At 40.4% G+C, this 25638-nt stretch overlaps 1 protein-coding gene across 11 annotated transcripts in view; it reads right to left on the bottom strand.

Moving 5' to 3' along the window:
• Window positions 1-12959, bottom strand: part of ENAH (ENAH actin regulator) — a 99277-nt gene extending 86318 nt beyond the window's left edge. For 9 of the 11 annotated variants that reach the window (XM_042789585.1, XM_042789590.1, XM_042789593.1 and 6 more), the window contains exon 1: window positions 12766-12959. In XM_042789585.1, the coding sequence (XP_042645519.1) occupies window positions 12766-12770 (5 nt within the window). In that variant the 5' untranslated portion in view covers window positions 12771-12959. Of the gene's footprint in view, window positions 1-77; window positions 364-11667; window positions 11726-12765 lie in introns of those variants that run through there. The other 2 variants (XM_009973903.3, XM_032989280.2) reach the window with 2 other exon arrangements.
• Between the last annotated feature and the right edge of the window lie 12679 nt (window positions 12960-25638).

The raw sequence follows: 25638 nt of genomic DNA, 5'->3' as shown, positions 1-25638 counted from the left end.
CATCCTTCTAGCTTTCAAATATTTTTCCCTTCTTTTCCACTATGGAAGTCTAACTAGATTATAAAATAATGCCTTACCAGATGTTGTCTTTTGTCCATTACTTAATTACTGGTTCCAGAGGCATAGAAGGTAATTTTTCCAAACACGCCCTAAACATTTATTCCAGAATCCACGTAGAATGAATGTAAAGAGTTTAGATGCTGAGATTGGTTGGTTTTAGCATGGGGGTAGGGGGGGGAAGGGGTGAGCAGGGAGATAGGGAGGGGAGGTATCAACATGTTTAAATATCAAAGTTAATTCTATTCACTAAAAATTAACTGGATCTTTTGGTTTAAATATTCATATAGTGCCATCTGCATTAACTTTCTCTGCATCATATTTAAAGGTTTTCAGAATTCATAGCCTAAGATTTTTTTCCATACAAGAAATTTCTCCCTTTTGAAATCTTAATATGTTGCTTGGCAATACCATCCCACCTCAGGGAAGATAACCACCACCCCTTTTTGTCTGGTTGGAAGCCTGCTTGTGTTGCACAGGTGTCCCATCCCTCTGAAAACAAAGAAAGGCTCTGCAAGTGCACTGACGTCACCGCAGCTACAGCAAGCACCAGAATAGAAACTCAAATATATACTTCATACTACAGTCCTACAGGAAGTCAGAACCATACCCTCCCGTTAACGTATAAAATGAACGTGCAGAGATATGTGCCGGGAATACAAATTTAATATATCCTGTACTAAGTGACATTCTGTTTGTTGCATAGCAACAGGAATCTACTGCACAAAAACAATATGGAACTTTTTTTTTTTTTTTCACTTGCCAAGCTACAATTAACCCCAGTCTTCCTGAGAAACAGAACATCCATGGCATAAACATGATCCTCATCACCGCTCTAACCAAAGATGCTGTGTCCGACACTTACTGTGTTTTACATTAAAATGATTCCGTACATTTCAATGGTTGTAGGGTATGGTGCTGCTGACAAAAAAATCCTTGCTACAGTGCATATGGCCAGCAACATTTTAATTCTATAGTGATGTCCAAGAAAAAGTTCTTAAATGCATAGAATTTCCATTCTGAAGAGTGGAATGGTTTCATCATTTTATAACAGATTTTCATCATATTTTGTAAAAAAAAAATGAAAGCTCTCAAATTATAGAAGGAAAGTCTATGACTTTCTAAATAGTTTTGCTTTGTTTTGTTTGTGGTGTATCTGTGTGTGTGTTTGGGGGGCTGGTTTTGTTTTACAAAACAAAAGTCAGCATCAACCCAAACTACTTCAAACTTAAATTGTTATGAATTTTGAAGCTACACTGTATGTGGACATCTAAACGGTGTTCCTCTTCACAAGAGAGAAAGTTCTGTGTAAGACAGTATGAATTGCGTAAAATCTCTCCCCCTTCCCCAAAGAACAGGAAAATTATGATCACTTAACTGGTTGGGAAATTGATAGATTGATACAGCCATTATAAGTTATACGAAAATATGCTACACTAAAATTGGGGAGATTCTTCTGCTACTCCCAGTGGTTTTGGTGAGGTTTTTGGTTGGGTTTTGTGGTGGGTTTTTTTGGGGGTTTTTTTTTTTTTGAACACTCTCCCCATTCCCAGGTAAGACCATGGTAAGTTCCCTGAGAGTTACAACAAAAATATCTAATGACTGAGCTTTGAGGTGAGTCCCTACACCCACCCCAACTGCAACCATACTTGAAGACAGGGAGCCCAGTTGAATTCAGAAGGAAAAAATGCAAGATTTCAAATATATGGATGTTGAATACTGAGATTGCCACTATATAAATCACCAAACCTGAACACATCCTAAGAGTTATACCAACAGCTCAGTCTTCATCCTAACATCACTTTAAAAATATGTGCAATTTACTTAAAAGAACAAGTCAAGGAAAAAAGTTACAAAAGCCTTACTATATAAGGCCTAGGTAATGTAAAGCACACCATTAATGAACACGTTTACAAACACTTTCCAATTCAAAACAGCTAAGGATTTCTCATACCATAGAGTCACCTCTCCTCCTCTTTACTCACAACTAGTGACCCACAGAACAGACCACACAGAAATCAGATACCTGATCATAGGGTGAAGACCATGCATCAAATATTGGGAATCCTAAACAAATGAACACTTTCCTACACAGGCAGCACACAGAGGTTAACAGTATGTATCAGGAACAGTGTTCTCTTTTTATTGTTGGAGCAGGGAGGAGTGCAAGAGAGGTTTCTTGTTTTGCACCCATCTGCCCTGAGAAAAGAATACACATGAAGGCAAGATATTCAGAGTATTCAGAATTGGCTTAACTGTACACTCTTCTATCCTGCGATGACTAACTAGGGACTTCAACAGGGCAAAAATAAAATCCTACTATTAAGCATTATTAAGCATTAGTCATGTCTAAAGATGCAAGCCTTGCAGTGCAATCCACTTTTACCTGCATCTTACAGATTTACTATACACAAGTCACACTCATGACCAAGACCATGTCCCCACAAAAATAACACAGATGGGCTCTTCAAACAAGGCACTCTAAGCATTTTACTTTTTTTTTCCCAGTGAGTCCCAGTAGTCAGATGACTCAAAGAAATATACACCTTTCATACTTTACACAGAACAGTAACATCTGAAAAGTATTTTCAGTTTTACTTTTTGACATTTTTCTCTGAAATGCAATCTCCACTTCCTTTATGCAGACATCATCTTTGCAGAGTAATGCAAAAACAAATAGCAATTTAAGTAGTATTCTACAGCTTCTTATCTGTTTTCAAGAACCTAATTTCTTATTCTTCGAAATAAGAATTGCACCAAATATTGATACTAGGTCAGATATCAAAACTGTGAGCTGCCTATAAAAAATAAAACACACAACAACATTTACCTGTATCTGCAACTTGCCTGCAACAATCCACACAGTACAAAATCTCCACATGGTGTCTCCAAAGAATTGAATAACTTTCTCAGGAACTCAGCTCTTGAATGTCTGAAAGCTCGCTCGTGTCCTGTTCCCCACCACTGCAGCAGTTGTTCTAATAAAAGATATTGCCTCTCCTTATAAAACCTTTGTCTGGTTTATATCCTTAGAGCAATACAGCCACAGCAACATTATTCATAACCTGCAAGGCAACCTTTGTGTTTATCTTACTGCCATCCATTCATGGATTTAGCTAATGTTGGAAACAGTGGCAATTACAGGAACTGTTCTATCAGCAAATAAGAAATGTACAGCAAATAAAAAATATACAGGAATACCCTTTGGTTTTTAAAGTCATCTTTACAGCGTGCCAAACCAAGAAGCCTGAGATGCACTATTCTTCCCAACTTTATGAAGACTACTTGAAGATATTGTCAGAATACAGAATGAAGTCCCTGAACCCAAAAGTCCAGATTTCTTCATGTCACAACTTAATTGTAAGGTCAGATGTAAAGGTCAGCAGTAATAATATTGAGAATGAATTCATATATGATGCAGTTAACTGAGTTGATCACTAAACTAAAGGCTACTAGACTCAGCACATTGTACTGTTGAAACTAGAACAATGGTACTACCACAATCCTTGAGATTACAGCACAAGATCTTAGGGTGAAAAATTTGCTGAATTTACTTCTTTAATGTATTCGATACTTTGGTCTTCTTCCTCAGTCTTAAATCAAAATTTTCATCTGAAACCCACCACTGCACTTCCCCTTGGTAGCTAAGAACCCAACAAGACCACTAAAATGATACAAAACCTCATTCTCAATGACTCTCCAAAACATTTAACACTGAAGAAGCATCTGAAGTATCAGATTCAACTTCTGCTTAAATATATTAGCAACAACTCACTCCTCAAGTGCTCCAGCCATTCATCTGTTCTTCCTTCTACTCATGATTAGACATGGATCCCCTGCTACTTTTTCAGATGAACCTATTTCCTCAGCCTTCTCTTGCTCAGACAACACTGAACTGAGTAGGTCCTTCACATCATCTTCACTCATCCCTCAAACAGCAGGCTCTAACCAAGAGAAAAGTAGTGACTACTATATACAGTGTCTACTGCCTCCATACTCAGTTTCAGACCAGATGGTTCATATCTGACTAGATAGGCAGTCCTGTGTTCAAAATAGGTTTATTTCACATACAGAGACACATCAAATAGAGATACAAAGCATCAGCTACTTCCTGTGCCACCCTCCTGTTCTATTCACACCAAAGTGATTCAACTAAACACATCAGTGCATAACGATACATCAAATTATAGTAGTAGCTTCTTAAATTCTGAATACATCCAGAGACTTCTATCAAAGCAGAAGTATTTTGAACTAGGAAAAAAAAGTACCTCTAAATGTAATTTCAAAAAAAAAAAAAATCAGTATTTTTTTCTGGAGTAGTACATAACTACAACCAAACTATACCTGCATATAAGTAACATGTTCAGTGATCAGACTTACATATACAAATGCTGAGCTTCAGCATTGATCATTTTCATAACAACACTGTCATTCACTACTTTGATTTATTATCTCTGCCGTAATTAGGTTCATTTGGATTAAGTTTCACTGTTTTGTCAGTCTGGCCACACCATCTATTTCAGATAATAAATAACAATGTTTATTCCGAAGTTGTAAAGTCCATTTAACTTAATCCACAGTAGCCAACTGCAGTTTTCTAAAAATGGGCTTTCTAAACGCATTCAAGAAGATGGTACAAGTTTTCTCATAAAGCTTCACTGTTCAATTTTAAGTACAAATCCAACAAGGAAAAAAAAAAAAAAAAGATCTGTTCCATTAACTTAGACTGAATACTTTTATAGAAGAGACAGCATTGTTTAATTGTCTAAGGTTTACCAAAAGAATCCTATACTTTCCTCGACTATCAGGAGTTCAACACAAGAGAGGAAATAAAAGGTGTACACATCATTATGCACTGTTTATAAAAAGACTCCAAGCTTTTAAAAGAAAGCAGAGAAGGGGAAAAGTTTTTATAGAACAGGAAAATATAGAGAGAAAACAGGTTTTCAAAACAAGTAGCAGTGTATATTGTTCACTGTAACACATTACTGACATGAACATCTACAGCAGCTAGAAAAGAAAAAACCTTGCTAGTCTAGAGTTGGAAGCTTGGTACCTGGAAAACACTTCCATTTAACAAAAGCTATTTCAAGAGCTAGTGATTTTAAGAAGCAACACTACCAGGTTCAAGGCCCAGATTTACTCAGAGCATATGCTTAAGTCAGATTTGCAAAGCCAACCAGAAAGCTGAATGGAACCTAAAAATACCAAATGTCTCTTTCCACCAATGCCAGTAAAAATACCACTAACACAGGAGTATTGACAGTTTCGTTGGAAATAAATGAACTACAACAGAATCCTAACCATCTTCCCATTTAGTATTTGCATTTCCAATTCCATGCAGTAAGAAAAAAAAACACAACTTCAATGAAAGTCTCCACAAAATATACAATTCTAGCAGATATGACTACATATAAAGACATATATTGGTCCATACAACTGAGCATTACCAGTAGCCAGATGAGACCACAATAAAATATTCCCTTAACTACATGCCCTTCAAAGTGTTTCAGTTAAAAATACAGTATGTGTATGGTAACCTGCAATAAAGTGACAGCAGTCAGTGGCCTAAAAAAATTTTTAAGTATTAAACTATATTTTAGGAAATTGCTTTAAGGAGAATGACACATACATAGAAATTGATTTCCTCTAGAAAGAATATTTAAGTATTTCTCTAGTTGTTATAAAACAAAAATTAAGATATAATAGAGACTTTAGCTATACCAATGATTACTCCTGTTCTTTTACTATTCTGCTAAAGTCGAAGTTCTAAAACTTTTTTCTCCCTTAAACTAGGTGACTAGTGTACTCAGAAAACACAACAACCTCACCTCACCTGCTTTACCGAATTTGCAATAAGTATAGATTACTTTGTAACCTGATTGAGGAAACAGAAAAGAAGTTTCAAATTTGTGAAGAATAACAAAAGAATGAGAGAACATTTGAAACAAAATCCTTCCAATCTTGCTTGTGCTGCAAACTAGGAGTTTAGAGAGTTATTTCTGGCAGCACACCAGTCCAGCAAAGTAGCATTTCTGTATCACCCTCTGGAGTACAATCCATTTCCACTTCTCTCCCTCATACTTCACTAGGTATCAGCACCTTTCTTTACCATAATTTAAAAAATAAAAAAATAAAAGAATCAAAAAACCTCAGAACACCAACCTACACGCTTAGCAAAGAAGCATACTAGTTTTGGACTAAACTGAAATAGTTTTTACTATTCTTTCTTTATATAAGCCAGCTTCACCTGGAGAATTTTCAATATGTGAAACTAAGAGCAGATTCTTTTTTTTTTTTTTTTGCCCAAATATTGATCGGGTTTTCGTTTAATGAGCTCTGCCTAAAGATTACTCACAGAGAGCAAGAAAATCTTACTTCAACTCCTCACATGAACTCATGCACTGATTCCCAAAACATGTGCTTATAGACTGACAATTCATCTCACATCACATTGAATAGTCCCATTTTCTACACCAGGCTGTCTCTAGCATTTGGGCAGTAAATCCAGAAAAATGTCACATCATCTCTCAAGGAGCAGTTCCATAAACTGCCCATAAGTGTCTACAGAACTGTAACATTAGTAGCAGCACATGCGTAACACTGTCAAAAGGTGGCAAGCGTGATTTTCACATTCTTTTTTGGAACTTTTTAAACATTAGTCATGAAACAGCTATAGCAAAGGAGACTTGTAGTACAAGATAGCAGGAAGAGGTTTATCAATTATTAGAACAGTGAGTTAGGAGTATCTGAAAGAACATTTTCCCCTAAAACCTGTATTGGTACAGAACATCTTAAACCAAGGCAAAAGTACTTCAGACTCAGTTACTTAGATATATGGTTTTATTTCTTAAATTAGAAAACTTGAAAGTTAAAATAAGATAGTTCAGCCATTTATAAAAAGGAAAAAAGATTCTGTATGTCATTCAACAAAGAAAGCTATATACAAACCTCATTCTTTTCCAGATTTGTGAGAACACAGGGGAAGTTAGGGCAGGGGAGGGACAGTAGCGGCACAGTAGTGGCTCTTCATCTGGCAGGTTTAAATACTGACAGATACAAAAGTGGCTTTGCTCCCATATTAATCCGAAAAGAGATGCCAACAGCCCAAGAACACAAGCTAGTTTTACACAATTCACAAGGACTGGCAAGGAACGACAGGGGTGGGGGACTGAGGTAGGCACCATCAAAAATTACTTATATATATACTGAAGCTGTTCAGCAAGGCTTGTGTGACTCTGCTACATTTACTTTTAGCTACTACTAAAAGTCAGATTTTTTTGAATCAAACATAAAAAGCACGTATCTTCTGCTTTCTCTCAACACTACAGCACTCTTAAAACCTAAACATGTCTGGATGTTTAGAGAGCTGGCACATGTATTTCTACACTGCTGAGTGGAAGCAGGCATCAACTGTCGAGCAATTCTAGATGAAAGGTCAAAGTAAAGAAGGGAATATCATCTGTTTCACAAAATACATTTGCTCTCTAGTAATGAAAGCAAATGGCTCTATCCAGTGGTTCAATAACCTACTTTATAATAGTTCTGCATGAAACTCACTGGCATGGCAAGAAGCAGCCCTCATTACAAAGTATTTCCAATCACATGCCTAAGGCAGTGCCGAGATACGTCACTTAGGGCATAAGTGTACTAGCAAAGCATCCGCTGAAACAGGTGCTGGAAGAATAATTCCTCTCCTTTTTATGGAAGTGTAGAAAAAAAGGCTTTTACGCTGCAGTGGTCTGAAGTAGGACACTGACTAACTCAGTCTTGTTTTCTGACCTCCAACAACAAACAACATGAAGCCCTGAATCAGAGTCAAGAAAAAACTTGTACATACCCTTCCAGAGAGCATTCCTGAATTAAACACACTCCCAGACTGTTTCTAATTTTTAAAGGCTGACAACATAATTGCTAAGATGGTCATAAATAGCTTTTTCTAAAAAATTGTATTCCAATTCCCACACCCTCCATTCACACAATAATCTTTTAAAGACTTATACTTTTACTATCAAAATAATTCACTAAACTACCAGAGACCTTGAGGGCAAAACAGTTGTCAGATTCCCCATCAGGTGGGCAGAAACAACCTGTCCAAAAATTACTTGCAACTGTCACAAATAAAGTGCTAGCTAAAGACTGTACTTCTATCAGACAGATGACTCAGTCCGTCTGTTAGTTTACTTAAGAACAAGGAAAGTAACTTGAATTCTTGTATCCACCTGAAAAAAAAAAAAAAAAACCTGCCTACACCACCAATTTTACTCTTGAGATATGAGCAATTTTAGGAACTGTACTGGTTACAGTTATGCATATCCAGCCTAATTTGACTGCCTGCTTGCACTTCCAACATTTTGTCAAATATTTCTCAACTGAATCAAGCATTCTACTTCGATTATGCTATTTGTGCAAGTATTAAAAGTAAAAGCACGATTCCAAAGTGTTATCCTACATATTGATGTACACAATAACTTAATGACACCACTGAAATTAATGGCTTGGCTACCCTGGTATTTCACTACCGTAACTTCAGTTATTGCAGTAGACTGAACTATACTACTGTCACTAATATTACAATGCTCTTGTATACCCACTTTTCTGGAAACCCTACGAAACCTGTGTGGGTTCCTTCAAGGTTACTTCTGCTGTGGACTTTCGTTCATGTATTAAAGATGTAAAAAAACAGTGAGTATGGTATTGAATTTCTTAGCACAACATTTAAAATATAATGAAGGCTTAGTAACCCAGGCACAGAACACACTGACTTTTAACTTACATGAACTACATTCTAAAGCAACATACTTGAGCAGAAAAGCTGCTGAATGTAGGTAAGTAGAAATTTTAACATGGTTTAGAGACCACAAATTTAGCTACTTTTTACCTTGAAAACACAAGTGAGGATATGACAGGATTTTCTAAAAAGGCAAAATCTCTAATAATTCAGCTGCTTACCCTATCTAAAGGCAGAATGAACATTCACACATATGATATGCATAGTAGGCTGTCATAAACACAGATTAATATACTGGGCTCTGGAAATACTAGAATTTAAAATCCCCAAAATTACTGTTTCTTTACCAGCTCCTGCAACTTGGGTAATGAAACCAGACTAAGCAGTCTGCTTTCTGACTAGCACACTAATGAAAAACAATTCTTTCCCACACAAAGAAATGGATGTAGTAATCCCAAGAGAAGGCTGTACAGTTTGATTAAAAAAAAAGTCAGTATCTTGGAAAGCTCATTTATTTTTATTGGAGTTAGCATACAAGATGAGCTAGACACCAAAAAAAAAAAAAAAAAAAAAAGAAAAATTTAAGATAGTTCTGTTAGCCTTCACCCTAGAATCCCAGCATTAGCAGCAGAGTTACGTTTATCAGCTTCTGTAATATAGATTTCAACATATGCTTCAATAAAACTCTGCTCACACATGTTGTCCTTGCACAAATACACAATGGGAAGTATTACTAGAACCGGGGCACCAAATTGTGCTGTTGCCGAGATCTTAACTACCTTTTCCCCCACCACCACATTCCAGTCAGCTAGTAAATGAAAACCTCACTGAATATGCCTATTCCTGGATACCTATTATGAAGCAAGTGCATTCAGGAAACTATATTAAGAGCAGTACTTAGTCAGCTAACCACAGCACAATAAGAGCAACAGGTGTTCATCGGAATCAACTGCTTACCTAGAGCGGGAGAGATACACACACACAAGCCCTATTCAAGCTGGCTCCTGAACCAAGTAACTTCATACTTAGGCTAGACCATTTAACTGGGATATTTAATATTCAAAGTTCATCAGCAACCTAAAACCTCTAACAGATGCTACTCAAATAGCATATAATTTTAATTCGAATACAAGAATTCTGCAAGAATTAATTCTTGTGTACCGTTGATGTTTGCATCTTACTGAATTGCTGATTATTTTATAATATGAAGATGGTCTCTACAATGATGTTATGTTTTACTTGACATAAGGAAAACCAGTTTGCTCTTCAATAACTGACCAGCTAACCACCCAGGCAAGACTAGAGATCTTAACACGAAATCATCAGAATTTAGTTCAGGCTTGTAATGGCTGAAGAATAGGCTCTTGCACACACATATGTGCCAATGAACTGAACAGAACAGGACCTCAGAACCTGAGGGCTTTTTTCTTCCCAGAAATTTCATCTCAGAATGATTTCTAGTATTTATTTCTTTTTGTATTCTTTGAAGCACCAACTGCATGATTACCTGCAGAACAGCAATGGCAGAATGCAGTTTATGCATTCCCAGAGACCACTGATATCGTGTCAAAACTACGTTTTTAGTATTAACTGCTAAGATTTAACACCACCTGCAAAAAAGAGGCATTACAAATGAAACACACTGGTCACTTGTTCCACCTACCTTGTCACTCCTCCCCCATCACAACTTGCCTTGACCAGCAAATACACATTAAAAGACATTGCCCAAACAAAATACAGCGTGAAGATACTGTTTAAACATGTTTCAGAAATATACCGTCAATCATAGCCTAAACAAGTCCAAAGAGAGAGCGTTCAGTGAAAGCTTGACACTGTACTGGAGTCAGACCAATTAAACAAAACCGAGTCAATTTAATAGTGCCTCTATAGAGAGAAAATACTTCTTTAACCACATCATTTTCTTAGCCTGTGTAGTTTAATTGGTAGTGTTTGCTTCTTTTTGCAAAAGACTTGGAACCAAGTGTTCCTGAAGTCAGATTTCTTTGAAATACCTGAAGACCACTCAGAACAACCATCCAACGTGCAAATACATTCCCCTTACCATCTTAACACTCTGCACTCACAAGCAGGTAGAAAGGTTCAGACTTATATTAATTTGCCTATATTTACTGACTGCTTCAAGTCAGCTATTCAAACATATAAATAAGCAACCTAAGGGTAGGTTCAACCTAGACACTTTCCTGTTATGCTGGTTAAGAGAAATATTTGTGCTCCCTCCAAGCTGGCACAAGTCCTAGCACACATACAGTTACATCAGAGAAAGAGCAGTCTTGCTGGTATAGCTTACTTCACTCAGCATCACCTGCACAATTAAAGTAAAGAAAATCAAATTTATATGGGGCTTCTCAAAGTATTTATGCCAACTCTTGCTAGATTAACAGCACTCATTGTGTTAAAAACTGTCAAGGCAATACAAAAAACCCCACCTCTGGTTAAAGGATCTGGATATGAACTGTAAGTTTTCGAAGTTGTAACTTTTTATTTCCAGGGTATCCAACTTCTACGTGAGCAACATGAATAAGTGAAAATAAATTACCACAAGACAAAACAAAGCTTAAAATAACACAGGACATAAATACCTACAGCTAACAAAGAAAACTAGAGGGAAATACAGGAACACAATTCTAAACAAAACAGCAGGGATTGTTCTCATGCTTCCCACTGCAATGCTACCCTTTCCATTGAAGGTGTACACACACCAGGCGGGGGGACCAGTAAAGTTCCAAAAACGTAATTAGGATTTTACTGTCATTTACAGAGAATTCTAACGGCTTGTCAGTTTTATGCAGCAGAGGAATTTGCTGATTTTCATCATACAAATCTTGCCAAGCTGTACTGCAAAGGACTTCAGGACTTACGGTCATCTTTAAGACAAAGAAGGTTCAAATCCAACTGCAAGGCAGCCAGTATCTTCCAGGGGATTCATTAAAAAAAAAAAAAAAAAAAAAAAAAAAAACACAACAACAAAGAGAAAATAACAACTCGCTTCCCCAGTTGTTTAACTGAAGGACAGGCCTACAGGGAGCACAACGTCCCCGAATAGTCAGAGCAGCGCCCGGGCTACCGAGCCGCATTTCTCACCGGGTCCTGCACCAATCCAGAAAGAAGATTATGGAAACAGAACAGGCGCTGAAGAGAGAGGGGAGGGGGGGAAGCGACCGGGGAGGAGAGGGGGGGGACGGGCCAGGGAGGCAGAAAATCGCCTTCAAATGAATGAGCCGGCGGGGAGCGGGAGTCCCCGGCGGGAAGGCGGGCGGGCACCCACCGCCCTCCTCCCCCGGCCCCGTCCACCTCTGTGTTTACATCCGAAACCTCCAAACGCGACACTTTCCCGGCTGCGGAGAGGGGGATTCCCCCCCCCACCCCCGACGCCTCTTATATTGATTACAGAGGTAAAAGCCCAGCTGCTGCTGCAATGCAACACGCGCCGGTTAAGGCGGTGGGGAAGGAAGAAAAAAAAAAAAAAAGGGGGGGGGGGGGGGGGGAGAATAAAAAAAAAAAAAAAAACAACCACACACACACACAAAAAAAAAAAAAAGCCACCGTGAGAGAAAGAGCGGAGACGGGCGATCGGGGCTCCCGCCGTGCGGGCGCGCAGCGCCGCGGCCAGCCCGGGGGAGGCGCCGGAGCGGGGCCGCCCCCCCCGCCCGGCCCGGGCCCCGCTGCCGCCCCCCGAGCGCAACTTGGCCGCCGCGGGGGACGGGGGACGGCGGGGCCGCCCCTCCCCCACCCCGCCAGTAACAATGGGGCCCCTCCCCCCCCCCCCCAACCCCAACCGCGGGGCTCCCCTCAGCACGGCCCCCGCCCCCTCCGCCGCCCGAGCGGACCCCCCCCACACACACACATTCCCCATTCACGACCGTTAGAAGCGGGGGGCACGGAGCCGCCCGCCCGTGTGTGTGTGTGTGTGTGTGTGTGTGTGTGTGTCCGCCACCGCTCCGGGGCCGGCCCCTCACCTCATGGTGCTGCCCGGGGTCGGGAAGCAGCTCCCGCTTCCTCGCTCGCTCCGCTCCCTCCCCCCGTCGCTCCGCAAGGGGCCGGCGCGTCAAACGGACAGCGAGACCCCCCCGGCCGCCGGCGCCTCCCCGCCCGTCTCCGCCGCTCCCTCCGCCGCCGGGCCGGGCCAGACCACCGCGGGGAGCCGGGGGGTGGGAGGGGACGAGAGAGGTGGGGGAAAGGGGCGGGGAGGAGCGAACCAACGTACGGGAAGGGCGGGGGGGGGAGGGGAGGGAGGAGGAAGAATGGGCGGGCGAGGGGAGCACGGGGGAGGCCGGAGACACCGGCGGGGCTGAGGGAGCGGCGGCGGGCGGGGGGCGCGGCGGCGGCGCGCAGGGACGGGGGGGGGGGCGGGCGGGAGGAAGGGGCGGGCCGCGGAGGCCGCGCCCACCGCCGCGCTGCCGCCCGGGCGAGTGAATGGGGCTCGGTGGCCCCGCGTGGGGGTGGGTTGGGCAGTCCGTCTGTCCGTCCGTCGGTCCGCCCGCCCGCCCGCCCTCAGGTGAGGCGGCGGCTCCCTGCGGAGGCTCTCCCTCAGCCCGGCCTGGGGAGGAGCGGTCGCCCTGCTCTCGGTGCCATTGTCCCGCGGGGCAGGGCACCGCGGCGAGACGCTGCTCCCGGGCCCGCCGCGGGTGGGCCCCGCCGGGGCGGGCTGGGCTGGGCTGGGCGGCCGGAGAGCCGCGTCCCGGCCGGCGGAGCTCAGGCGCCTCTCGGGGCTTGGGGCTCGCCGAGGCCGGTTGCGAAGCCCTCCAGCCGCAGACCCTTCCCCGCCCCGGCCCCTCGGCTCCCCCGCGCCGGCGCCGCTCCGCCCCGGTAACCGGCGCTCGGTGCGGCGGGAACGCCGGGGTCTGTGTGCGGGGAGAGACCCAGGGCCCTCGCAGCCGGCTCTCCCCCACCTCTCTCGGCGGGTAAGCCACTCGGGATGTCGGTGGCTCTTCAGCCGCCTCTCTGTGCCCTCGGCAGCGTCTGGCCTAAGACGCGTTTTCAGGAATACAGGAATGTTACTTCAGCTTTACGTCCTTCCATAGCCCCGCGTCTGTGCTGAATACAGATTTACGGTTTACTTTTCGTACCCCCAGCGCACGGTGTGTGTAACTTTAACCCGGCTCCTGCTCAGCTCATTTCTGTCAAGCACCGACTACCCACTCTCTTTCGTCTCTGTTAACAGAAGTGATGAGCAAGTATCTTTGCAATTTCCAATGGCATTAAGGCATCTTTGTGCTTTCACATCTCTGATTTCATTTTTCCCTAACAAATACCAGAGTTGTCTACAGTTCAGTTATTAAAAATGTATGTGAGAAATAAATGTATGCATATATATATAGCTCCTTTATAAATTTCTAGACTTATAAATTTCTAGACTAAAAAGGTAAAGAATTTTAGAAATAAATATGTATGCATCTCTTCTTTACATATTTCTGATCTCAGTTTCACACGTTAAAGATTATTCCCCATGAATGTCAGTTATTTGACCCTATGCATACAACCTCTTCCTTGATCAGTATGGTGTCTGAGGCAGGGTCATCCACTGCCAATGGTGTCAGTAATGCGGTAAGAGAGGAGCTAGTCAATGAAAAAATGATCAATTGTTAGAAAATACTAGTTCAGGAAAAAGGACAGGCTCTGAAACTGAGGCTAATGAATAACAGTTTAGCAAGAAAATTAACATGTTTTTACTGGCATAGGGATGATGTCAATGAAAATGTTGCAGTAGAGGTGAATCACAAAATGCAGATGAGTAATCGGAAGAAAAGCAGCATCACACTCTTAAAAATTAAGTGGGTACCTTTGACAACAATGTAAATGCAGTCTGAAAAAGGGGACACAATTGAATCTGGGATATAAATCTACCTTAATTGCTTCCAGCAAATACTGAGGACCCTAATGACTGACTGACAGTGGACCTCAGTCCTTAAGGAATCATGAATTTTCTAAGAGCTGGGCTTCCTATCACCAGAACATCCTCCAAATAAAAGGTTTGAAAAGAAAGCCATTCTGACAGTGAAAAGTATCTTGAAGGCAGCCAAATATAGATGTTAAGATCTATATCTATGTATCTATATAGATATATCTAAGATGTATATCTAACAGGCTTCAGCAGATACATTAGTAGAAGGAATGGCAGAGACAGTTGGAAGAAGGAGGATTTAGTTCTTAGATCCCAGTTGTTCTATAGCAGAAAAAATCAGGTTCATAATGTGACCGTTCTAATAGAACTGTTTGGTCGAATTAGTCAAATCTAAAAGAAGTTTGGCTGTGACAGGTATATAAAAACCACTGAAAGTATGCCTGGGCTACAAGTCTGCCTGAGAGGGAATGAAAATAGCCAGAAGCTGTTACTCCTGCAAAATAACTATTATCATTATTTGTGTTATATTACTTGGTATTCTTAGCCAAATCAGATACCGCCATAGCTGGATTTCTCAAGACATACTCTGTGGTACAATAGAATTTGTAAAAATGCCAGAAGAATCATTTTGCATGCTGGCATCGCAGATGTCACCAAGTGCAAAGTCATTCTGGACACTAGCTTAGTCAAAAATCCCATTGAATTGATCTGTAACAAAGTACTAAATCTGCAGTAACTCATACTAGCAGTTACATGAGAAGGAGGGGAGCCAAAATGACATAGGGCAGAAATCAATTACAAAGGTTGAGTGCCTTTTTCTTTCCAGGTCAATTTAGTGATTCTGTTGTCAAGAAATTCTTGTCTAGCAGAAGAATGAGCTAGTGTTGGGTACCTGTTTATGGTACTGAATTATGCATTGAGAAATCTGTAGTCTCTTGTAGCGGGCCTACGTATTCTCAAACTGTAATCATTCGATGCGTCCCAGTCACTTTGTGCAATTCTGCCATTTTCTTTCCCGCAGATGGGATCCTCCAGCGGCACAGCATGGGTGTTAATGGCCTCTGCATCACCTCCCACCGCTCTCCCGTCTTCTGGCAATGACAAAAACAGTGTGGCAGAAAGCCTTCCTAGCTGGTGGTGTCACACTAATAACCTGAGGCTTCTGACAATTTACAAGGCAGAGCCACATAATGGCTCTTCTGATCTGTGTCCGAGGACTCTGTCTGTGCCTTCCTTCCTCCAGGCCCAAGCAGCTCGGAACACCCCAAATCCACTTCGCATCCTGCCCTCTTGCATTTGCTGCTGCTCAGGTGCAACCAAGGTCTGGAATTCAGCTGTTTCCAAAAGCTGAGCCAGCTCAGGTTGAGCAGTATGGTGTGCCTCCTCTCCAAACAACCTGACTAATGACAGCTTTTTGAATGCTGGAGTAACAGCTTTTTTGAATGCGGGAATGCTTGCTTACCCAGGCATAAACCAGAAAAGGATGTGTTTCTGTTTAGTATCAGCCAGATGCAAGAGGCTTGACAGGCTGCTCCTGGGCAGACCCAGCCAAGCCCATCGCGTCTCATCAGCATGGATCACCCTTAATGCAGGGTCACGAGGAAGATGCATGAGTAATGTTCTGAAGACATTTGGGGAATCCAAAAGCTTCAAAAAGCAGAGTAATTCTTCCTCTCAGAGTGAGGTTTCCCCTACCTTCTCTGAAACCATATCCCACTCTGCAGTCTTTGTTTCTTTGGAAAGTCTGTATTTAAGAGGAAAAAGTAGCTAAGAACTTCATACATCTTACCACAATCAGTGTCCTAGGACAGCAGTGCTTATGCAAGACCACTTTGGCCCTCTTTGGCGATCTGTAAATAGCATAATGCAGGATACACAGTCAGAGAGGTTTCTGGAGTGGGGGGAAGTGGGTTTTTCTGGTGGTTTGGGTTTTTTTGAAGGTTATTGTTCTTTTTATTTAGAGCATCTAGAGTTTGGGTTTCAAATATGTAGGAAAATATTTTTTATTTCACTTGTTTGGATTATTTTCCACAGAACTAGTGTAGAGAGAAAATGCAATTTACTATATACTAGAAGTGAGAAAATTGCAACAACAAAGCATGAGCTTTCTCTCTGGTGATAGTGAAGGGCTTTCCAAAAATGGTGGACTAAAAGAAAATGGCTCTGACAGTGTGCTCCTGTTAGCATCTAAGATTATCAAAACAGAAGTGAATTAAGTAATTTAATATATTATTCTCATCACTGATTATGTTAATCTAATTTATAAATACATCTTTTGCTCTGTACCAGACAGAGCTGACGCCTGAACCAATTCTGTGAGGTCATGGTTAGCTGAACAAGATGAGGATCGGACTACTATATAGATAGTTAAAATATACTGGCTAGTATAATTCTTCTTGTCCTCTTCTTTCTTTCCCTCACCCCCAAGTCATTTTCAATTTCAGGTTGCCATGAGTCAGCCGACTGCTGAAGTGTTGCATAGCAGACCATTAAAGGAAATGCTATCAACCAAAAACTCTTTAGCTTTATTTTATTTATTAAATTATGCAGTATTTCTCAACAGTCTTCTGGGGGAAGGGAAGCAAACTATCTCTAAAATTCTTTTAGAATACTAAAATAAACAGTTATTGGCATGACTCAGCAGATAACAACAACAATAGCAAGCAAGGTCTTAATGGAATATCATTTTTGTTTTGTTGTAAAGAACGGCAAAACAACACCAGCAAAGGAAGCAAATCTTTTGCTATCATAGTCCTTTGACTCCTGAATGTGAAGCTCGGTCTTCCTACCAGCATACCCAGCTCCTTGTTATACAAATAATTCATAGTTCTTCCATCAAGAACCTCCAAAGAAGAATGAAGACAACAGCTGAAGCTTTCCACTGCGTGTCTTTCCACCAAGGTTCCTAACAGTGCCCCTCGTACTGTCAAATAGCATCAGCAAATCTAACCACAAGCCTCTGTAGACGTGAGTCTGGAGTATGGTATGTGTCTTTCAGTCTGTTCCCAGAGGACTCAAATATTTAAGTGAAAATTCCTTGAGTAAAAAGGGATTGTTTTTTCCCCCCTAGATTTATAATAAAAAGAATTTGTATTACACTGCAGGCTGAAGTCTCTTTTTTGTGTAAGTACTGTCTATTAAGCGTAAATCGATGCATTGTGTACTAAGTGTAAAAATGCTTTTCTGACACTCAGATAAATTGTGATTGGTTTTTTGACCCTTGTCTTTCATTCACCTACACTCAGTTGCTGACTTTTGTGGTTTTTGAGATGACATGTTGATTTAGGACCACTGCGATAGACCAATCTCATCTCTTACTTTCCATCTAATTTTATACTCTTATCCCCTAATGGTCTTGTTTGCCACCAGTCTGCATTCTTCTTATGCATTACCAATAAAATTTATTCATTATGTTCTTTGCTCTCCCTTGCTAATGCCTTAGAACAAATTGTACTCTGCTGCTTTATCTTATGCTGGAGGAAAGTCCAGGCACAAAGCTGGCCCAGGATTTGGTTAAAATTCTTTTGAGCCATCTTTTCTTACAACTCCAGATGAGTTATGTTTTAAGTTCCTCAACTACAGCCAAGGACTTGGCCCATTATTAATTAGTTATTATTAATAATTGTTAAGTGCCTACAGTGCACTTACAGCATTAAAAAAAGGGCAGGTTTCTTGCCTAAAAGAGCTGTTACACTAAGGGAATGTCTACACTTCATTCTCCCATATCTGAGCTGGCTTTAAAACACTTAGCTCTGTTAGCTGGTATTAGTTATCTGGTACCTTCTCGCAAGCAGTTGCTCATCTTGCTTCTTGGCCCCAACACCGGCAGAGATTTGACTTTATCAGAGCATGTTCTGCTCTGCAATGTACCCCTTCATTCTGTCAGAGTTTAGGCAGACAAATGGCAAAGGAGGTGGTGGAGCCTGTACCAAATTTCACCCATTAAAGCTACCTTGCACTTTGCCATTTATCTTTAACAGACAAAAAAAAAACCAAACCAAAACAAACCAAAACAAAGCAAAACCACAAACAAATGCAAAATGTGCTGTGAAACCCTGGGAATATTCTACCCTGACTCCATTGAAAATATGTTCTGTCTTTTGACCATCTTTCTCCTCCCTTCTATTTTAGATGACTGACAACACGCTTACTATTGCTGGTTAGTTTCCATTCACTGCAAAGTTGGAATAACTTACGATGAAAGTACTGTCCCAGTTATAAATGAATGACAACACTTCTACTATAGCTGGTTAGTTTCCACTGACTGCAAAGTTGGAATAACTCACAGTAAAAATAATGTCCCGATTATAGATGAATGACAACACTTTTGCTATTGTGAGTGAGCGCCTGTGAACTGCAAAACTGGAAGTAACTTAAAATACAAATATTGTTCCCATAAAGGTAGAAGTTTAGTAAGATGATGATAACCTCTTTAGTCCTTTCCAGCACTGCAGATTTTGCTTTCTGGCAATAGCTATAGCCAACTCCATAATTTGGATTTCAAATTTAGTAAGTGATAAATCATGCATGAGACCCAAAATATACAAAGCAGCAGTTGCAAAAATATTCTTCTTCAGTATTTTAGAAAGAACATCACAAAAATGTTTGCCAAATGAATTAATGTTTCTATAAAAAGACATGTGAAGAAATGAACTCTTAAGAGATTACAACACTAACACATGCCATTATTATTACTATAACTAGTTAGCAACAATTTCAAAATTAAGATATACTCTAGAAAATCAATAAGGAATTCCTTGCGATTGGCCCTAAGTCACTCTGCCAGAACTAGAGATCTGTATCTCAACAATAGTCACTCTCTCTGCTGAGTATTTATTCTCCACTTCCTCTGTTAGTTCAGCTCCCATGTTTCACAAATACAACCACATAAAGAGTGATGGATTTTCTCCTGCTCCTTCCAGCCTCAGACAGAACAGAACCATCTTGTACCCTATTTCCTATTTCACAGTTTTTTCCTGAAGAACTCATACTAATTGTTTGCCACTGACTGGCATGGTGCGGTCAGGAATTTAGGTACTACGGTCAACCAACTGCTTTCCAAGCATACCAGTCATTAAAAAGTACTGCTGTTGAGTCTGCATTCAAAAAGTAAAGGTTTTCATAGGAATATGGCCTTTTTCAAACGCTTGTTGAAGGCTGGGGCTTCTAGCTGGCTAGTAAGAAAGCATTGTTCCTCTGGAGAACATAAATAACTAGAAGTAGGAAAAGACCAATAAAGAAACATTCTTCACAAGACCGTTTCCAGAGTTTTGTTTAAAAAACAACTTTATACTATCTAGAATACATTTCACTGTCGGGAAGTTGTTCTTTGCAAAATTTTCCTTGTTTCTTGTAAGCTTATTATGCTTAGATGAATTCTACCTTCCCTATATTTTTGTCTTCTAAATAGCTGTAAAATTTATCATGAGCCTCTTCAGACATCAGCTATCCCTAAACCAACAGTTCTGTGTCACTAAACAAGATTTTTCAATGTTCCTATAGCACAGTTTCTCAAAAGTATTTTGTGCCTTTGTTTTAACTTCCCACCAATGTTTCTAGTCCTGGGTGTGCAAAACTGATGTCTTTATTCAAGGTGCAGACAACTGCTCTTTGCTTGTGAACATGGAAGCAGAAGTCACATTTCACGACACTATTTCCACTAGGGTTGGTGTCACTCTAAAAGATTCTGTGGATTTATAATAAAAAACAGGTAGCACCAACTGTGTGAAGACAGACTGATTTATAAACCTAAGGGATGCTCAGACAATAATTTTATTTAATTGTCACGACTGGCTGAACATTTCTAACCTTCTAATTGTGAATAGAGGTTGCCTTGTGCAGTGAAATGACTCTTACAACAATGAACCATTCATTCTGCTGTGACTACACCAGTGGGCGGAGGGGAAGTGCTAGCTTTGTAATGTTTGAAATTATTATTATTAAAACAACCGTACAACTAGGATATTGGCATATCTGCAAAGAAATAAAAAGGCTTCCATTTCTTACCTATTCATGGTTTAGAACCACCCTAAGCTGGTAGGAACCATAACCATTAGCATCTGGTAAGGTTGGTATATTCATAAAATCATCAGTAATATGAGCTGATGTGATGGTAAGAGAATATGCTCAGACAAAAAATGCTAGAAAGATGAGAAGCCTGTCCCCTTCCACAAGAGGTGACTGACAGGGTGAAAAATGCAGAACTGAACGAGAAGCGATGCAAGATTTGCAAGCCTGTTCCTAAAACCCAGCAGCAAGGGAAATCCCTGTGTGCTCCTTTGAAGCAATGGCTGAGAACAAGAGCAGGAAAATAAGTGTTATTTTAGCAAAAAGGTGGCAATGTTATAATGCTAAAAAAAAGGATAAAACCCTGTAGGAATTAATCAGCATTTTTCCTGAGAAAAGAACACTATGTGGATCTACAAAGGCAGGGAATATTTTTTTTTTTAAAGAAACACCATATAATAGTGTTTCATAGACCATTATTCTAAGCCTGATCACAGAGAAAATATAATACCAAAGTCAGTCTGCCTTTGTAGAGGTGGGCGTTGCATTTATAATTTAATTTTGGTTTTAAAACCAAAGAAGACCAGCTCTTTATTCTGATAAAGCTGCTACACATCACTGTTTCATCTCTTAACTTCATCACGGAAGCTCAAAAGAAGTTTTTAAAAAACCGTATTACAAGGTTCATTTGACAAAAATCATCATTCACCTCACATGCTTCTCCACTATTTGGAATAGATGGTGTGTTTGGAGGACAGCTGAAAGGGGAGATGTGCCCCCCATCCCACCAAAGTGCAGTGATTCCTGCTTCATAATGGTCCTTTTGGGTTGACTGTGCTTGTGGTAACTCAGAGCAGGCTGGAAGCTGCTGCAGGCTATGCTTGGGAAGGGAGAGGAGCTAGCTAAAGCACAGAAGATGAACTAGCCCAAGGAATCCTAGAATCCTAGGGGGACTTTATACACGAATCAGATCATATTAGGTCAAAGTGCATCACTAGAACTGACGCCTTCAAACCTGAAAAAAATGAGACTAAAAGCATTGCTTTTGAATTCTTGCCTGGCGCTTGTACGGGGAGGTAGTTACATTTCACCAGCCAATATAAACAAATATTGGCTGCACTCATATGTTAACTAAGAAGGAGGTGCTCTTGATTCCACTTACACACAGATTACTGCAGAAAGCCCAAAGCGGTTGATTTTTTCAGGAAGATCAGCCTGGTATAGACTACAGGAAGGTCTCAGACACAGGACCTCTGCTTGAGCACAGCTCAATGAGTGAACTTTCTCTACAAAGCTCTTCATCTGTAGTATTTTCAGGCGGATTTTGGAATGAATCTTTTAACTCATAGAAATAAGCAAATTATCCTCATTATCTCTGCATTACAGTCTCACCCATGACAACATAACGCTGGTTTATATGCTACACAAGTACCTGAGCATGTTGCTTTCTGCGTGAGTTGGACTCTGAGCACATGCAAATCAGATGAGACTCTGACCCGCATAAGCTGTGACCTTTCAACAGGGCATTTCCTCTTCCCTTCAGTTTCAAACATAGCACCTCATATTTTCATTTACATGAAGAACTTTAACATCAATTACATCTGAATTTTATGCTATAATCAAGATCACTTTGCACCGAAAAAAGTGGTTCAAAATGCATTAATTACATTAAATAAGCACGCAATAGACTGCCTTGCAGTTTCTGTTCCTTCTCTAAGAATTTTATGAAGTTAGCTGCAGTTCACAAAATCACTCAGCTTCATAAGCATTTCTCCCTCAAATTGTCTGACTTTCATCTTTTGTGCATCTTACTGGTTTCTGTGAGGGCACGTAAGCATCCACAAATGTGTTTCTGTTCATATATCCTAATATGTACATTTGCTAAATCCTTTACAACAGGTTTTCCTCAAAAGCTAAGAACTTTCCATAACCTAGTTTTTACCTATCAAGTTCTGCAGAGGTACCCTCCTGAGATGCTGACCTCACTTGTCCAATGATTTCTATCCAGCTACTACATTTTTACAGCAACTATACGAAGGAGTTCTGACTGACTGTAAGAACCAGGGAAAGGCTTTTCTAAGTGTATTCACAGAACTTGAATGTAAGTCAATTAAAAAAAGATTCATCTCAACTGTCCAGTATTGCATCTTCATTGTCTCTTCTGTTACTACGTAAAGAAACTCTTTGTTTAAATGTGCAATTTATTATTACAGTTGTGAATTTGGATAAGAATTTTAGATGGGTACAGAAACTACAGAGTAATTGCACAGCAGTGGTCATTAGTAGGTCGAGACTGAAAGGAATGCTTAGTTGGGGACAGCGGTCTTCTAGAATTCATCAGAATGCCAAAATTGCTGACTATTTACCTTAAAAGACAGAATTTTTGCCCCTATTTCACTTTACCATGGTTTTGTCCAAATGGGAGTATCATGCAGAATTTTACTTTGCTGGTTTCTGGTGTCTTTAGCACAATGGAAATGAATTATGAAGAATCCCTGTGCTCACCAAAAATAGATCATCTGCAAAGCTGACTGGAAATCGTTGCACAAGAAAAGGGAAGGGTTAGAAGCTATGATCACATGAAACACAAATCATAATCCATGTTCAGAATACATGGCTAGTAGAACTTACCCAATAGGTTGGAGGGATGGATCTGCTAATGCTCTATAATGCGTTCTCCCTCTGCGCTGCATGTTAAGCTCCTCTGTGATGGAAGGAAAGATCTTGGCAGTCTTTGGTTTCATGCCTGTCATTACCATGACACTACCATACGTTCCCTTCAGCATTGTATATGTCTTCCTTTACCTCTCAGCAGCAGCAACATCAGTTACTCAACAGGAAATGTCTCGAAATAAGCCTTTCATTTGAGGAGTCTGCCAAAATGAAAACACTTTTAGAAAGAGACAACTGATCTCATAAACAGAAATAAATCTAAAATTAACTGAAACCAAAATCACATGTTTCCCCCTCCTTACACCCCCACCCAGGTCTCTGGGTGTTGGGAATCTTAAGCTGTACTCTCCATTCTGAAACTAAATTAGACTTGCAGTCTGAAAACTAACCTCAGATTCAAACTTTGGTGGAGCGGCTTGAAATGATACATTCTATACTTAGATATAAATGCACAACTTTAGATCATCTGTACTCATAAGTTGTTTCCTAGAAACAAAATCTTATGATTTCAGCTCAATTAGATTAGGTATTTTAATTAATTCTCTAATCTTTCTCTGGAAGCAAATCATCAAATAGAAGAGGCATCTGCACCATTCTAATTGACTTAAATAGAAATAATGAATGCACAACCTTTGGGTTGATTTGACACGTGGATTATTTCTCACTGAGCAAAATAATACATCTATCCACAAGCAAATTTTGGGAAGAGAGAGAATGGTAATTTCATCAACAAAGCATTAGGAAAAAAAGTGGGCTAGAATTAACACACATTTACTAGGTAGAGCCTCTACTCTATCCACTGTTAGGGCTTCACTTTGAAGACTGAAATGAAACAGCAACAGTTTGTTTCTTTCTGAGATTTCTGTGATAGAGGATAAGGTAGGATCCTGCCCATGTACCTTGCTATAGACTATCTAGGAATCCTACTGAACAAAATACACCAGGAATTGCATTTTCCATCTTTATTCCTTCTGACTGAAATAATTCCATTGAAATCTATTTCTTTCTTTTTTTTTTTTTTTCCAGAGAGAATGGGTTTACATTTTATCAAAAGGATAATACTACCGTTGCACTTAGAATGCAAGAAGCCTTTCCAAAAAAAAAGTACCTTGAACTGATTTTTACAGAATGCAGACCATTTACTTTGCAAAATTAATCTCTTGTACTTGGAATTTCGTGTACAAAATGCAAACCTCATGAATGATTCCCATAAGGATTCATTTAACAGGCTTCATTATGTGGAAAGGATATAAAGCGACCAAAAACCTAAAATGGCTGCTCGGCATTATGTTGTTCTGTGGCTGCTAGCATGATTTACAACTATGCATTTTCTGCTCTTGTTTCTTTAGCTTAGTGCTGAATTATAAATGAACAGCTGGATCCTGGGATTCTTCTTCTAGCTCGAAAATAAAATTAACCTGATCAAGGGACAGGTTTTTAACACAGTAAATCAATGAATTCATTATAAGAAAATGCATTATTTGGAAAAAAAAGACCCCAACCACTCTCAGACCTTTCAGGTTTGCTCTTAAATTAAGAGTCAAGAAAGCTAGTTGTAAAACCAGGCCACACAATTACACATAAACTAGTTTGATGCAGTTCAAGTAACTGTGTGGATAAGCAACTCACAATGTTTTGTGTGAACAGATATTTAAGCACCGAAAAGGCAACCTGTATGCTTTGGCTTGATTTGAATGTACATGTGCAGTAAATTTGCCTGCTGACATAGGTGTTTGACAACAATACATGCAATCTGCAAAATCACCTTCAGTCTGACAATATGGATCTTTCTGCCTGCTTAACAACTGTGGTCCATATCTGTTATTAAATAATGTACACAAATGCTGCAATCCCCGTCCCACAAACGAATCATAAATAATTACTGAGCGCTTTTTTCAATAGATGATGCAAGCCCCTGCCTCAGGGGCTTACTGACTACCTCAGTAATGGGCTAAAAAGATTGAAAATAATACACAACACCAGAAATTAGGGAGGGTTTGGCACTGTTCGATACTAAAGGCTTGAGAGAAGACGTCAGTATGAAGGAAGAGGAGACAGAACTGTGAAGTGCAAAGTCAAGAGGACATTAGTGCTAAAAAGCCATCTAAGTTTTTACTTTCATACTGGATGCAACCTCAAGGCCCGCTGGAGGGAGAATCACCTCTGTGCATCTAGCCAGTCCTTGTTGTATTTCTAGTTCTGTCACAGCTAGACCTGAACTTTTAAAATTAAACAGATGCATATCTAGGTAGGTCTACTCCTCTAAGAGATGTTCTCGTGCTTTGTGGTTGCAGGTCCCCAGATGGGC

Source organism: Tyto alba, unplaced genomic scaffold, assembly GCF_018691265.1.
Source record: "Tyto alba isolate M040663 unplaced genomic scaffold, T.alba_DEE_v4.0 Super-Scaffold_16, whole genome shotgun sequence".
NCBI classification, from domain to species: domain Eukaryota; kingdom Metazoa; phylum Chordata; class Aves; order Strigiformes; family Tytonidae; genus Tyto; species Tyto alba.
The sequence above is the reverse complement of the archived record's forward strand: the minus strand, read 5'-3'. Positions and strand labels throughout refer to the sequence as shown.